This window comes from Dermacentor albipictus, chromosome 5 (genome assembly GCF_038994185.2).
Source record: "Dermacentor albipictus isolate Rhodes 1998 colony chromosome 5, USDA_Dalb.pri_finalv2, whole genome shotgun sequence".
In the NCBI taxonomy this organism is placed as follows: Eukaryota; Metazoa; Arthropoda; class Arachnida; order Ixodida; family Ixodidae; genus Dermacentor; species Dermacentor albipictus.
The window spans coordinates 65,974,862-65,991,638 of record NC_091825.1 but is presented as its reverse complement, the minus strand read 5'-3'; the positions used below and the strand labels follow the sequence as shown (position 1 = coordinate 65,991,638).

Here is a 16,777-nt window from a genome sequence, read left to right as displayed (position 1 = left end):
TGATGGCACTTATCTCCAAGTGGTGTCTTTCCGGAAATTTATTCGAAGTGAATACTCCTTGGAAACTTATCGGCAATACTTCGTCAAGTGTAATATGCGTCTTGAAGTAATTAGAAAGTAAATTAGGGAATTTTTGCTGATTGGCTGATATGTATTTCGATTTCGCTAGCAAGTAATGTCCACCACTGTGAGTAATCCAGATCAAGGACTCGAGTTTGCCTATCTACAGCAGGCAATTTTTTAAAAATTCCGTGAATCTTAGAACGATCACACCGCATATCGATAGTGCGAGATGAGATACGGTAATGTTTAATCCTTTGAGCATCTCTGTTTTCAATTTGACAAAATAGGGGCTGCTTTGGTCATTTTGTGCACGTGCTGCCTTTGGTCCAACTTGCGCTGCGGCATAAACAAGGACTATCACTATTACAGTAATGCTCCAGTCAGTAACTTAGTAAGATTGCGTCCTTGCCATTAACTTAACAAGCGACGTCAAAAGCTGTGTAGTGAAGGCCAAGTTTAGAGTGGAAACTATTATTGAATATAAATTTCTCGTTGCTTCTCAAATACCACCAACTAAAGAATTAGAAGCATATACAGGTAATCTACCTACCTAGACTTACCTAATGTTTATTATGTCTCCCTCAGTAACTTATCCACACCTCGGTTGATCCAAGCGCTACATGGAGAACGCACAATGCAGAAGCTAAAGCATCTGATGCACTCGGGATTGTATAAAAAAATTATTGTGGCCCTAAACGTGCCTTCTTGTCTCGGCTATGATTTGTGTCTGCTGATTCCAATATGCATTGCTTATGAAACAAGGTATAATGTTGTGGCATTGTAGCGACGGGGAAGAACGACACAACGTCAAAACTGTGTGTCATACATTTGACTCTTTATTGACCGAACTTGTGCCTAGCAGAGCAAGTAACACCCAAGCACAACGATGGCGGCGAGCCAAGTCGACTATCGTCGAAAATCTGGCCTGCGGGTCAATCGCGTCGGCTTTTATGCGTGACCTGCCGAAAGCTCCAGCGTAATCACGGGCGCACGTGTGCCTTCCAGGAAATACTATACTAATCATGTCGCCCGTACAATCAGATTGCACGAGGCCAAGGGAGAACATAAGTGACACTTAGAATCAACGATAACATTCGAGTAAGTTCCAAATACCGCCGCCGCGTCTTGCGATGGGTATAACACCAAGTTGTCAACGGGTGAAGCGCAGTTCCGGGAAAAAGAAGGTAAATAAGAATCCGTGTCAATATATTGGTTACAAAACAGGACATCTGTGCCATGTAAGGACGGCTTTCTTTCGTATACATAGCATTGCCTAAAACACGGTAGTTAAAGGAAATTTACAGCGTAAAGGGCAAACATTTTATTGCATCTCATAACATGCTATGAGGGGTATGATTTCACATGTTCCACATGAGACATCAAGAGAGATAGCCAAAGGAATTTCATATTCCAGCGTAGACATTGCATTTAGTGATTTAAAGATACATGAAGACCTTGAGAAGCCCATGGCTTTCCTTTGAATGTGGCAAATGTGATACTACGTATTCGGAAGCTTGAGACATGGACAATTGTTTTAGTGCAGGTTTCGTAGGCACTATCACAGTGGTGACCCGAAGCAGGAGAATGGTGACTTCTTGAGTCGCACTGATTGTTTAAAAGCTGTACCTGTGTTTTTCCCTTCCACTTGCAATGATAACAGTAGTAGCTGCGGTAATATGCAGTTTAACGGATCTTCTGATGACGGAAGACCAATGTTTTCCCGAACGTTGTAGTTTATCCCTGATGTGAAACATGGTCTCAATATCCTGGGCTCCATTTTACACTTCTAATCGATACGAAGAAATTAACTAATATGTGCGTTATTTTCTATTTACTGCAAAGGTTTGCCATTCGAACTCGACGTACCTGAAAGGCGGACAGACGAAACCAACATTCTGCCACTACGATGACGACCCTGTGAACGGGCGCTGGCGAACCTACAAGACAGCATTAGACATGGTGAACGAAGTGAGTGTTTTTTAACAAATTACACCACGCTCAATTCAGGTATTTGCGAGCGCTCTTATCATTGAATAGCGTGACGTTGCTAGCTAAGTAGTAGTTAGAGAAAATATGGCGCTTCATTCAACGGGACGAAAAAAATGGAAAATAGTGTACGATTTCTTTCTGTTAGAGAGTGATAATGAATAAGATATAATTCTATTCCGAGCGATCTCGAACCATTCATCTTTTACAGTCAGCTGTGAGAAGTAATGATTTTAAACTGAACTGAACGTCCCAGCAGGATAGTAGTCCTGCAAATGTTAAATGCATGGAAAGCCTGGCATTCATGACAGCAATGTGATTCCATAAGCGAACATGGCCATGTTCAGTCAGTGACATCTATGGGCACTTGCCGTTTTTTGTGACCTAATACCCCTGACACACGGGCAAAAGTAAAGTCCTTTCCAGTAAACCCCTTTTGCTACTCTGAAGGACCCTTTGCAGAAAGGAGTTGCGCCGATGACACACGGCACCACACTGAACTTCTTTAGGTAGTTCCTCAGATGAACGCCGCAAGAAAAATAGCGCTGGCTGTTAAAGCCACAAGAGAGAAAACATTCTTAAAAAGCTGCGTATTTAATTACACTTAGCTACTGTAGAACCTAAAAATATATTTTTTTCATTGTTGATGGCCAGTAATGCTTATAGTCGTTTATTTTATTCGCGTTTTTGCGTCGTTAGCAGCCATTTAATTTGGTCCAGCAACTAAGTGCAGCCGGTGTTTTGCTGTGCGTGCTGTTTATTCTGATGATGCCCACGTTTCTGTCATCCTTTTTCCCGTCTTTGTCGTCCCTTACTTTGCGCGCAGGCATAAAGCGTTTTATTCAACATGTTATTCCAACAACTGTGGTTTCTTCTGGGTATTTCCTGCGGGCGCTGATTGTGCAGTCTCCATCTCGCGACGTGAACACACCACATGCGCGCAGCAAACAACGACGACACTGCCGGAATTCAACATGGCGGCACTAGCGACGTTATGCGAGCGTTTGAGAGTATAGCTAGAGGAAATCTTCACTATTCGACAAATTGTATTACCGCTAACAATTAAAACATTTTCGCAAGGTAAAAAAATACCTATGGGCACCGTAGTTGTGTGGCAGGTTTCCTTCTATTGACGAGTTGTGCACGCCGTGTGCGAGGGTAACTCCTTTTCCGCTCGAAAAGTAGTTGCGCGATCTCCTTTCCCGAAAAGGAACTTTGCTGTAAAGGAGATACTCCTTTGTCGTGTGTCACTGCACTTGAACGCCTTTCCGGTAGATGTCCCCTTACCTAAAGGACTTTAGAGTGCCCGTGTGTCAGGGGTATAAAGTAGATTCACTGAATCACAGTCCGTTGCAACGAGCGTCCTGTCAATGAGCTCAATTATATAATTGATTCGTCACGAGCAATTTATATGGCTAAACCAATAAATGGGCACTGCAGGTGGCGTCACTGGAATCAACAGAAATTTATTTGCTGGGTTAGAAAGCAAGTTCGCCTTGTTCTCCTGTAGCCTGCATGGTCACATGACGTGGCAAGCGAATTGAAAATATTCAGCGAAATTTCGTGAAATTCAGAGCTAGCCTTCAGCGAACTCTTGTCACAAGATATGGTCAATGATTCACATTCATACCAACAATCATACTTTCATGACACCATTCTCTATGGCATTCTGTCGGGCGTATCAACTCCAGCTGGAGAGGAAAATTCGCACGAAAGGGATAACCTAAAAGAACTTCTAGCAATACGGGCACATGCCTCCTGATTTCCACTATGATAATCATAATGCCAGAGCACTATGTGCACATTGAAAGAAGCTGTACATATCGCTTGCAGTGGCGAATGTCGACGTGGATGCGCTGTGCGCCTTGACGGCAGGCATGTCCTACGATCCGAACATATATGACGAGAAAAAAACTTTACTGACATCGACGTTTGTTGAGGTTACAAATAGAACTTAAAGTCTTAGTTCTCCCCACTGCAACCATGTACCATGCAGCAAAGTGTACAAGCGGAAAATCCCTACCAAGAAATCAGTAAGGCGAAATAGGCTGAAGCTAGGACCTGCATATTTGTTAGTCACAATCACACTAAGTGACAACGGAGCCAGGGAAAGCATTGCACATGGTAATTGTTATGTTTAATTTAAGTGTAGAAATAATGACCTAAAGGTAAACCAGATTGGACGATAACATTACTTGCCACAGGCTGGCACCGAAGGCATATCTCCCGGTTAGGGTTGCAGTGCACTGGCTATTCAGCTACCGTGACGCCATTCCTCCGGCCAATTTCTTGGGTGTTTACGTACAATGCTAGTCCTGGGCGTGTGAGCCAATGCCGCACGCGATCAAAGCGGCAGAAGTGCTTTCCTTTCTATCGGCCGCCCGTTTGCCATGCTCTTCGGTTGTTTAATTTCGAAAAGGAGAGGGGAAGCGTTTTACCGGCAGGTTTTCGCATAATTCAGGTAAATTTGCGTAGTGATGGAACTAGGCACATTCGTTTGTCTGACCCTTGTGCAAGTATATCATAATATCTAGTTTCTTCAAACCCTCTAAACGTTTCTTATGTCCGCATATAATTACATTTATATAATTACATATAATTACATTTATTTATAATTACATATATAACGCTTATACGCATATAATTACATTTATTTATTTCCGTATACTTCATACAGAATATTTGTGAATTTCGTGTATATTCCTTGCCATTTCAATAATAATTCACGGAAAACATATAGAACTATCGAACTGCATATACGGGACGTTTATCGGGCAAGTTGTCCAATAACAGTAAATGAAAGTCACCATGTTGATCACGCTACTGATATATTGATAGCGTCGCTCGTATGGTAACACTGAAATGCGCAAGGAAAATACACATCGCGATATAAACCAAGTCTTCAAGCACACATATACCTGGGAAGATTTATTTGTCCCCACAACGTTAATTATATTCCTGACTAGAACTACATAAGTTTTCCTTCCTTGGCACTACGTGGATAAGGCAACATGCGCATTACAAACGTATGCATTGCACACGTGTAAGGCCTCCATCTTGACTGTAACTAGAAAAGCTTCCAATTCGTGCTTTTACACACTGTAAAAAACTGACGTTTCCTATTATGCTGTCAAGTGCCTCGGTGAAAATGCTTCAATATATAATCACATACGCAGATACAATCAGTGACGTACAGTGCGGATCCGTTGCTGACTGAGAGATTCGGTTGGGCCTTCTACGACGTGGACCTCGAGGACTATGGCGGCGACTGCGAAGCTTATTGGCACGTCAACGGTGGAACCTCCAAAGACAGCAAAGCTGCGGCCTACTACCGACTGAAGAACGCCGTGCGCCAACTGAACGCCCTCAGCAACAGAAAGCCGGCGGTTCCGAAAGTTACAGAGAACGCAGTCGTTTACGAAGCCGCACAAGAACACCTTGTTTCAGAAGATAGCAGCGTCGTGACAAGAAAATTGAGATGACTGCCCCTAAGTAAACCACTCGTGTTGTCGACTCTGGTTATTCGCCACTACAGGAAGCTTTCTTTTTCGTTTACATTTATAACGCTTTTTGTTAATCAGGCAGCCCATTAGTGTCACGCGTTTCGATTTGGCATTTCGATTTGGCATTAAATTGCACGCAGCTTCTTGAGAGCTTTGACTCAATCGTAAGAGGCAATGTTAGCGTTAACGATAGAGCGACTATCCATTGTATATAACCTGCTATTGAATATAATACCGGTGTCACACGTACCCTTCTGATCGCGATCGGGGATGATCCGGATCGGATTTCTCGATCACGATTAACATTGGTCGCTGCTACACGGTCCAACAATCCGAATCAAGTTCATATCGTCTACTGATCGTCAGAAGCTGTCAGAACTGCATAATCTATTAGGTACAAATTCACATTTGCAAAATATGGTTAAATGTGGACAATATTTGCATTTTACAGCTTATTATTGCTGGTAAAATATTTTTACACGTTTTTTATTCCGCTGGCTTTGCTTCTTGCTTTTAGCGCTTTCGGAATACTGCGCTTGAGGGCGCAGACGTCAGTCTGCAATCGCCATCGCCCATATCCGGATTCCACAGGATGCCGATAGCAAATTACCGTGTAACAACACTCCATCCAATCAAACTCGATCAGGATCAGTTCCGATCGCGATCGGAAATGTACGTGTGACACCGGTATAAAACTCTTTTCGACTTATATTGCTGATTGTGTGTAAAACTTGCGCCCAGTCTATCGACAGTATGCTGTAGCATCTACCTTGGCGACCCAATAGCACCAGCTTTTTTATCAAGTTTCCATATGGTACAATTTAATACGCGCGAACGCTTACGTATTCTGCACCTTAAGCTGGTGTTGCAGCTACCAAAATGAGCTTACCTTACCGTAGAGAAACGCACCATATGGACTAATCTGTTGTTCTCGTTCGCTCCCCAACCGCCACTCGTGTTGCATCCATCCCCAACTAGGCCTAGTGCTTGTCCACTCTCATTGGAAGCCTTCACCGACATCTTAAACGTACCACTGATTGTGCGGTCGGTGATATTAGCAATAAATGTCCACTCATCTTGCGAGCCCTGTAAACATACTTGGAGAGAAGGAAACTAAAAATCTTACGAGCCCCATCACTGGCACGGCTATACATTCTGTTAACACCAAACGTTTCTTTTGGCAATCTGCAGCGGGTGCTTCAACAAAGACGTATAAAAGCTACGTACCTATAACTCATTAGGTGACACTCATGAGCATAAGATCACGTAAGCCTTAAGTCATATAAGAGAACCCTGCTGCTTAGATTTCAGTCGAGACAAACAAACTGTGAAAGGATTTGAAGTCCCTCATGTGGTCAACGACCGCGCAGAAGAATATAGTACAGAAGAGACGAGTCCCTTCTTGCGTGCTTAAATAAGGCTAGCGACCTTATTGGAACGCATGCTAGCTAAAACGCTGATTATCAGCTCCCGTCACCGAAATTCTCTACTCAAGAGGTCTTGGCGACGCTTGAGTATCCCCGGCAGTATAGGGCAGCTAATGCAAGAACACTGTCCATGTTTGCCGCTGGGAAGCAGACAGGGTTTCTCTATATTTCTCTTTTTTTTTCGTTGTCGCAACACGATCAGAACTTCCTAACGTTATGTAGGTTGTCAAAAAACGCCTTGCTCGTTCTCATGACGTGGTTTTGCTGTCCCAAGAACTTCGGAGAAATAAGAGAGCGCTACAGCAAGCACCCCTCTCTACGTTCCCTAATCATTAGTCTCAACTTTCTTTGTTATTTAAGGCGACGGCCGAGCTTTTTGCAAACTCTGGCCTTAAGTTTCAACGACATTTTGCATGTGAAGTGCTTGCTTGCCTTTTTGATTGAGAACTCGTGCTTCATAGGTTTTATGTTGGTTCCCAAACTCTTTCTCTGGCACCACATACTTCTACCCCTTCTGAATAAAACTTGCGGCCAGTAATTGTTGAAAAAAACATGTCATCTTTGTTAGCATAGTAATCACTGCTGAAATTGAATTAGTTTTCCTGTACATAGCGGGTGTGATAAACGAATACAAAAATGTATCTTTTCTGTTGCGAAAGCAAACATTCTATGAAGGGAAGGCACACATAGTTGCTCGCGATTGAAATCACTGTTGCGAGACTAGCAGCAAGCGAGCTTAACATTTAAAGCTTCTAAGATAGCTATGAACTTAGCCATTCATTTCATAGTCGTCTCTTATAGCATAGTTTTACTCCTCAAAGCTATTTCTCTTTACGTATACGCGTACAGGAGAAATTATTTGCTAGGACACTCAAGTGGTGACCCAATAATAATGCAGAGTATCAACTATGCCTTGTCTTTGTGGGGATGACTGGCAAGGTTTAAACAAGTTCAAATGCCGTCTTTATCCATTTCTTCAACCACGTTGATACTCTCTCAGCATTTTGCTGCTTCAGTCATTTCTTTATACGTGTACCATGTGTAGGTTTCAAGCTTTCAAGTCAGTTCAGCCAAAGTACTTCTTTCGATTAAAGAAGGTGTACGTGAGAGTTGCCCTAATTTAGCTAACGTGCGTGGCATTCTCGTCAGTGTCAGTCAAGCTCATTTATAAATCCTAGAAGGAACGGAGACACAAAACTGCCACACCTTCCTTCACTGCATTCTATCACCCATTCACCATCCGTAGGTGTGGCAATTGCAGCAGCATCGTGGGGTATCAGGTAATATTTATTCCCGCATGGCTTTTCAAAGCGGCTCCACTGAAACCAGCTACAGCGTCCGGCGTCCAGGGCTGGACGTCGTTCTGGCAAGATTCTCTAACCACTCATACCCAGGCCCTCCATGTGGCGAAAGCAAGTGAATGGACTAATTGTATTGCCTAAGCTCAGATACGTAGAAAAATTATAAAGTACGACTCACGCACAACCTACAGACATGATAGCGTAGGACCATAATTTGAATATACCAAAAAACATAATTCTGTTACAGCAAATCTCAAGCAAACCCCTTTTCCAGCGTTTCTAGCATGCATAGACCGGCCACGGCGCACGCCATTTTCGCGCGGTGGCGCGTGAATATCTAAAAGTCCACGGAGCGGCGCGCCCGTTTCCTTGTAACACTTCCTGATGGCGCTCGCTTCCACCGCATCGCGGCCCAAGTGAGAGGCCCCGTTTCTACCATTATGTTCGTGCGTAGCGCTCACAGCGAGTGTTTCTCGGTATACATTATGGTTACATACGCTTCAGTTGCTGAGAAGCGTCAGAAGCAGTCAGGGATCTTTGAATGCCATCGCGTTCCACTGTTAAAGGCGAAGCTTAAGCATCCTCCGAATTTGTTCGCATTCACAAGAAAACAAAGACGGAGTTCACTAAGCTGCGCTGTTTGTGCGCAATATGTTAGCCACAAAGTTCTCACGCTGAGGTAAGGGTGCAACCGAAGTTTTAGCGAACTTAACTTGGGGCATCGTATGAGAGCGAGGAGGAAGCAAAGCTCAGATTAAACGACAATAAATGAAAGAGGTGTGGTCAACTCATCGCGCCATCGCACGTGATGCATAGGATAGGATAGGGGTAACTTTAATAAAGTGCCGGCAAACGACGATTTAACGAGTCGTGATGCTGGCCAAGCGTTGACCCGGGGTTATACTCTACTCTGTACTAGCTTAGTTGGGCCCGTTTCTAGTGGGTCATGAGGCTTGTGCTTTTCGAGCACACCCCGGGCCTGCTGGACGGCCCATAGTTGTGAGTCCTTGTCTGTAGACTGCAGTGCACTTTGAAGTTCTGGCGGGTAAGTCCTGGAGGTAGCTGCCGTCGGGAACCTGGCACAGTCCCACATGATGTGCCATTGGTCCGCCGGACCCGTGATGCATATTTGGTTCAGGCTATGTTTTTACAGCAAATCGCTGCACACCCTTATTTGACAGCTTTCCTTTAGGGGCGTCTGCTACTGAGCCGACAATCGCAACTGCACGCTCCCGTGCATCGCACCGTCGTAAAAATGGCACCGGAAGTGTTAGGCATTCTTCTCACATTTCTGCAGGAAACAGGCCTGGTATACACATGGTGACATATTTCAAGCAGGAAGAGACGCTCAGTCGAAACAATTGCCAGCCAGGTCCACCAGGCTAATGCCGCCTGTATACATATACAGAGGCAAAATGCGCAAAGGCGCGTACGCATCAATTTTGGAGACAGGTAATAAATTATCGGTTTTTGACGTCCGGTCCTGGAGACTCTAACTGCGCTGTCTGTCATAGTCCAAGTGACCCCTCATAGAAGTCAAGGCTAATCAGTCAACATGGACACGATGCTCAGCGCCAACATTGCCGTAAATGTGCCAGCCTCATAAGAACGCACAATCACGTGCACGTCAGAATACGGCAGAGAACAAGTACACGAAGCGCATAGTTGTTCAACCTTCTAGTCGGCTTAGGATCAAATCGGCTCAAGTCCTCGATCTTGCGACACTTACGCAATTTCTTGAAGGCAGTCACTGCACATAGAAAACGATGCAAAGGCGGGTGTCGTTGTATCCAATCTATGCCCGACGCCGTTCTGTAAACATGCGAATGCGGCGTCGCAGTACGAAGCGAAAGAGGAACAGTCTGGTTAAATTTCGGAAGCATCTTTTAAGTTGTGAAACGTTATCGGCGTATTTTTCTGTTTAATGCAGCACGAAGGCTTCTCCTAGCGATTTCTAATTGCTCCTGACTCCCTGATTCCAAATTATGCCTGCAAACTGCGGTCTCTAATTACTCCTCACTCCCTGATTGCAAATTATGCCTGCGAATTTCCTAATTTTCTGCCTTCCTACTATCCTTCCTTTCTGCTATTCAACATTACTTTTGTCTCCTGCATAATATTCTTCAACATACTCTTACACTTTCCTCGTGAAAATCTTCAATAAATTGTTTCCACGTGTGCCCAGCATTCCTGAACAGGGCGATGTCTTCTTCTAGCTGAAGGTTGTTGAGATATTCACTGTTCATCGTCGCTTCCAATCCTTCCCTATCTAGCAGCTCGAATATTTCTTATAAGCATGCAGTGAATACCATTCAAGAGATTGTGTCTCCTTGCCTGGCCACTTCCTCGGTAAGTATTTTCCACTTTTCATGCAGATAAGTAAAACATGTGAAGGTGGAACCATCACTGAGGCAGAGTCGAAGCCTGAAAAGTTCCGGATAAGTGGGCTGTGGCTGAACGCAAATATGAAAGCCACACATAAATGAAATAAATATCGAGTTGCCAGCCGCATACTGCAAACACCACGGCATTGATGTGAATATCGTTCAGCCTTTCAGTGCAATCCATACGATACGCACTTACACCACTAATTATAGACACAAATGTCGTAGCATCGCCGGAACGCACTGAATTACGTGACCGAACTGCGCGCCGTCTGGAGAGCGCACAAAGCTGCACAATTTGAGCATGCTGATTATGCTTATGTGACCAGTTTTAGTCCCCATGCTTAGCGTCGTACGCGGTTCACACTGTTCGCTTCGCGATACCAGGCCACTATGTCCGACATTTTCGTGTGTGTGTGTGTGTGTGTGTGTGTGTGTGTGTGTGTGTGTGTGTGTGTGTGTGTGTGTGTGTGTGTGTGTGTGTGTGTGTGCGTGCGTGCGTGCGTGCGTGCGTGCATGCATGCGTGCGCGCGTGTGTGTGTGTGTGTGTGTGTGTGTGTGTGTGTGTGTGTGTGTGTGTGTGTGTGTGTGTGTGTGTGTGTGTGTGTGTGTGTGTGTGTTTCTATTCGTCTATACCTATAACCCACTCGGGTGTCGTGACGAGTACGAAAATTTAATGCGTGTTTATGCTGCTGCCTTCCAATGCAGCGCACGCTCAATCCAATTATGCACTCAAACAGTTTAATTCGTTTTGCAAGCACAAATCAGAGCGCACCATAAAGATATAAACGCGTGCCGTCCTCAGCTAGCAGTTGTGGCCTCTGGCCAATCAGCCGCAACAGCGCATTCCAACGATTACCCGCGTCAGCTCGAGCGGCACAGATAGACATAATTAGGTTCGTAAGACTGCTACACCCCTATCGCAGAATTTTTTTTCTCAAATGGTCATCTGCGACGGATGTTTATCTTTTGTGAATCGACTTACGCTTACCACTGGCAGAAGTGCTGATGTTCACACCTATGCTACCCTCACATATACTTATTTTTTCGGCTACAGCATTCATCTGTGCAGCGGCAGGCGTCGCAAGCTCGCTGATCTTACGAACAGTTTTCGTTTTGTGAATACACTTTTTTTAGATGTTATACGCCACATTTTATTCCTAAGTGCGCTTATTGAAGTCCGCCCCAGTTTCTGTACTGGCTGCAAACACGCGCATGTATAAATAGATGTAACATTGTCGTCGCGTAGCAACCTTCAACAGATCACAAACTCGCATCACCAAGAACGCATCTTTAAAGCATATCTAAATTGCTCTAGGCACACTTCCGTTATGGCTTTTTTTTTTCAAGCAAGTACACCCACCACAACACCCTGGTACATCAGGACGGCGTGCTCGTATGGCTTCTTTTCCATGCATCGAACACGTTCTACAATATGAACAACTGAAGATAGTGAATCGAGCTCTATCTCGCCACTCTTGCCTTGCACGTACGCATGCAAATTATACACACATGGAGTTTACACGCCACGCATAATATTCCCACTTAACGTATCTTTCCATAGACTGTTAAAGTAAACTCTATGTATTCGCACAAATGTATCGATATTATTGAAATGCGCTTTCACTATCTTACATACCTAGTAAATATATGGACCATCTGTGAGAAATATTCTGACACTCACATTTTATACCGGTATCTGTGATATTCAAACTATATTACTCGATGCTCAGTGTCTTCAGAAACACCCTCAGTAGGGTCTCAAAGAGATCAATACCCGGATGTCGGAGCACTACGCTCAAAAGTGAAACCTAGAACGACGAGCACGTCTCAGCTGTTCTGCACGGACGAGGAAAATTGACTCAGCGGAAAAAAATATGCAGATCCTACGCGCTGCGGGACTTGGTGTAGGCGAAACTATCATGAGCCACCAAAGCAAAATGGCGCTTTACGACAACAGGCACTGAAGATTTTCGTGGGAGCACGTAAGTGAGCCACAATAGAGGACCATGCAAAGAAAGCGGACGTCGATGTATAACTGAAGGGGTTTTCGACAAGATCTCGCATAATCTTAAGTGACTCTAATGCCGCCATAAGGAAACTTGCGAAATGCCGAAAAGCGACACAAACCGGGTGAATCCTCCAAGGACAGCCGTCCCACACTGAAGGAAGAACAAGTTAGTTGGTATATGTGCCGGCATACGCGGAAAAGTCCGGGAACGAAGCGACGCGTCAACGGACTCGAAGATTCGTCAGTCGAGCAATGAGCCCCTCAAACCCCGGACGACCCAGCAACGGCCTATACACATACCTCGACATCATGCAATACTAGCGTCGAAAGTGGCAAAGAAAACAACGACTGCACTACGAAAACGCTACGACTATAAAGCAACTCCTACCCGAGCCAGCACATGTATCGACACATATACCCCGACCGAGTAAGTCCACTCTGTATATTCTGTGTGGAACTACTAACATTGAATCACGTATTATGCGACAAGGGGAAGTCAAAAGCCTTCTCCTAACTTTATGGCCTCTTCCTGACCACAAGCGTGGGAGGCGGCGCTGCTGAAGCATGGGAAACGCAGCCTGGACACCATACTCCAGGCCGCAGGATGAGCTCAAGATGTTAGATTCAAATTCAGATTAAGTTTTATTGGTTCCAAAAAAGTAGTTACAACATCACAAGTATACAGATGAGAGTCCGAAAGTAAATGAAGGATAGTGGGACTCTCGGTTAACAATAACATTGATGGTGATATCCATAGACAGCATATAAGCGTTATTATCAAATAACATCGCAAGATCAAATACATGAGTATACATTTCGTTTAAAATCAAACAAACAAGAAAGCACGTTATAAAAGAAAGTCGGGGAAAAGCTCGGATGAAATACAAGAAATGAGACTTTAGGCAGAAGTCAAAGATACACCGCCAGATCGTAGTACAGTTATCGCAGGAAGTAAAGCTTACGGTAATTTTTAAACACTTCAAGAGACTACAGGGTTTGATAGCTGATGGTCGCCATCATCATCGCTAGACATTCATGTGGCCTGCCTGACGAAACCACGCCTAATTACCCCCCCCCCTGGCACTGACAAAAAAGTGTATTTCGTTCCTTCCTTCCTTCCTTCCTTCCTTCCTTCCTTCACAAGACATGACGTGTATGTCCTTGTAGAAACGCGCCACAGTAAAATGATAGACACGCAGCCAGATTAAGGGACAAATGCGTCCCCAGAGCTCAAGCTGTATCGTCCCCTAGAAACTGCGCACGCTCAATGTTAGAAGTAAATTGTTCGTATGCATATCGCCTAACGCGCTAAGCATCTCAAAGTGCTTGCTTCAACAAGGAAAAATTATTAAGCTTTCCTCATGCAAAAAGGCTAAATGGCTCATTGAGTGAAAAAAGCCACCGTCCGTCGTCTGTAACAGAAAAAGAACCCCTAAATTCCTATTGGCTGCGACACACGTCACGAGCGCGCCTCGACGGAGCAGAACGGGCGAAAGACGACAGCTGCTGCCGCAGTAGCACACCAGGCGTTGCGTGAGGGGAGAGGGCCTCACTGCGATGCCCAATCAACGTCACTCTTGCTCACGGAGCATGTGTTTATCCGCGGGTTCCTCGACTACGCAAGCTCTCGCCTGCGTTCTAACTGTGCTTCGGCAAGGCCAAACCAAACTCAAAACAGCTCAATAAAAGAACCAGAAAGCTCGCCTTCGTGCATAGCGTTCGCCACCCGCGTTTCCAGGAAAACAGTGCAGGTAAATAAATTGCAGTTACCTGGAAGCGTCAGAACCAGCCAAGGATCTTTGAATCCTATCGCGTTCCGCTCTTTAAACGCGAAGCTTAAGCATCCTCCACTTTTCCTTTCCCACTTTTTTTTTTGCAGCTTACGTATGTGAATAGAGTATTTCGCTACAATTTATTGTAGCCCTTGAAAAAGGTCGCTCCGCGAACCGAAACAGATGAGTAAATAAACCGAACCTGACCGCGTAGTTGTGCATCTCATCTTTGTAGGTATTTCAACGTGACCCTTAAAGTCACAACCGGCAATTCGGAAACGTAAACACAAAACTAGGGGAGGAGGCAAAGAAAGCTATCACTTTATCAATTTGGCAGTTTTGCCCGAAGTCTACACCTTCGAAATAGCACAAGGACGGTGTACTACTATCGATGACGTCATTCTACCATGCCCGATTGCCACAGAATCTGATGGGCATGCTCCCGCGTAAGCTACAATGATTTTGACTTCACCGCTTTCCTCGCCCCAGGCTTATCAATGCAAATATCGCCCGAAGCAGCGTGCCCTCATAAAGCAGAGCGCACAGGCCTGTTATGTAGGAGGCGCTGCCGAAGGTCGAAGCCCTTCACATTGATACCAAGATTACAATCAAATAAATTCTCTGTTTTTTTTTCGCCTAAGCTGCTATCTCATTATCAGAAACACCGTATTTGGGGACTGACTGTGCAATTATATTTAGCCATCTGCAATTCATTACCATGCGTCCAATGCACAGTACACGAACGTTTTCGCATTTCTACCCCATCTGAATGCGGAAAGCAGCATTTAGCTTTGCACTTCAACTGCTGGGACAGTGTTGTCACCAAGAAGACCATAAACAGCCATGCTCCAGTGGACATCTACATAAAACAAACCATTTTTTGTGTGAGTGGCTCATGAACCGTGTGTTTGTGAAAGAAAGTGTGGTTTTTGAGTTATAATTATTAGCATTAAATATCTACTTGTTGTAGGAATAAATAATTGAATTCGCAAAGAAATATAGACGGGCTAGATATTTAATACACGTATTTACATGGATTACAACATACATGAAGTATAGGTTTAGGTTTTCAGTGGCGATCCATAGTGTGCTGTTGCACTCATGGTTTTTCCGATACGTGGGTTTCTCCTACTGCCACTGCAGACTGAAACGCGCTTGGCTGCTCAACGCGTCTCAACGCGCTGGCTTCCCTCCAGAGAGGATGTTCTATGCCACTTCGACGTATGTGTTCGTAGCTTAATGGGTTCACTACCAAGGGAGTTTCTAAACCACCTTGTTCAATATCATACATTTCCGCTAGAGGACTCTCTTCGAATTCTGCCATCACAGAATTATATTATTGTTTTTGTAATTATTTATAACGTCATACAGTGCTGAAAATGTCAATGTTGCAAAGTCACGAAACTGTTTGAAGCAAGAGGTAAGTTTAGGCAAATCCATGTGCCCAAACCATCAATGCCATGCTGGCTTTATCACCTTGGACATCGTCCATTTTCGGAGTTCTGGCAGCACGCTCGCAGCCCACTGGCAACCCGATGGCAGCCAGCTAGTTCCCAATACAACCTGAACCTGCCCGAAGTTTGCAAAGTTGAACACCGAGACAGCTGGCCGAATGTAAACATGCCACCAGCATATGGCAGCGCCCGGCGAGGCCGGTGCGCGCTCGGCGTAGTCGGCCCATTTACGCGTTGCCAGCTTGAAAATATATAGTTGCATCACTTTCACGCGATTTCCCGCAACTCGGCACAGGACACGCACTGGGCCAACCTCACCTTGTGCAGCGCAACAGATGGCCCCCGATGCGTCTGGTGACAAGACGCGAAATCGTGCGTACGTGATTGTATCCTCGAAAGCGATAGCTCGATGATCCCTGCTCGCAGCGATCACGTCGTCCACCGACGACATTGATGAGTTGGCGTTGTGTCATCACTTCACAAGACACGGAGAAGCGGGATATCGGGTACGTTTTCTACGCAGAAAATTTCGTGGCGACCTGCTTGGCCTTCGATTTCAGAAAGTTTGTTGTAGCTGATGGTGCTTCTCATTTTGACCCTAAAGAGCTAGGCACGCGTCTAGCTGGAGCATGAAAATGCCCGCCACCTGTGACCAGCAAAATGTTTCGCACAAAAAGCAACATCGGTCGGGATTATGAGAGGAATAAGCCAATGTACGTATGTCTTATGTACGTGCGCCTGTTAGTCAACCAGTGCATTTTTACATCAACGGCCTGTAGTTCGGACACACATTGGTTTCCAGCTGCCACCAAGCATACGACGGAGAGACGGAGCGAACACAGGCTAGATGCAACACCTTCGCTAACTGCACAAAAA

General features: G+C 44.9%; 1 protein-coding gene across 1 annotated transcript in view; it reads left to right on the top strand.

Annotated features, from left to right (window-relative positions):
• Positions 1-5,709, top strand: part of LOC139060295 (uncharacterized) — a 92,307-nt gene extending 86,598 nt beyond the window's left edge. Inside the window, exons 11-12 of the mRNA XM_070539396.1 lie at positions 1,906-2,031; positions 5,226-5,709. Of these exons, the coding sequence (XP_070395497.1) occupies positions 1,906-2,031; positions 5,226-5,531 (432 nt within the window). The 3' untranslated portion in view covers positions 5,532-5,709. The remainder of the gene's footprint in view (positions 1-1,905; positions 2,032-5,225) is intronic.
• The last annotated feature ends 11,068 nt before the right edge of the window (positions 5,710-16,777 follow it).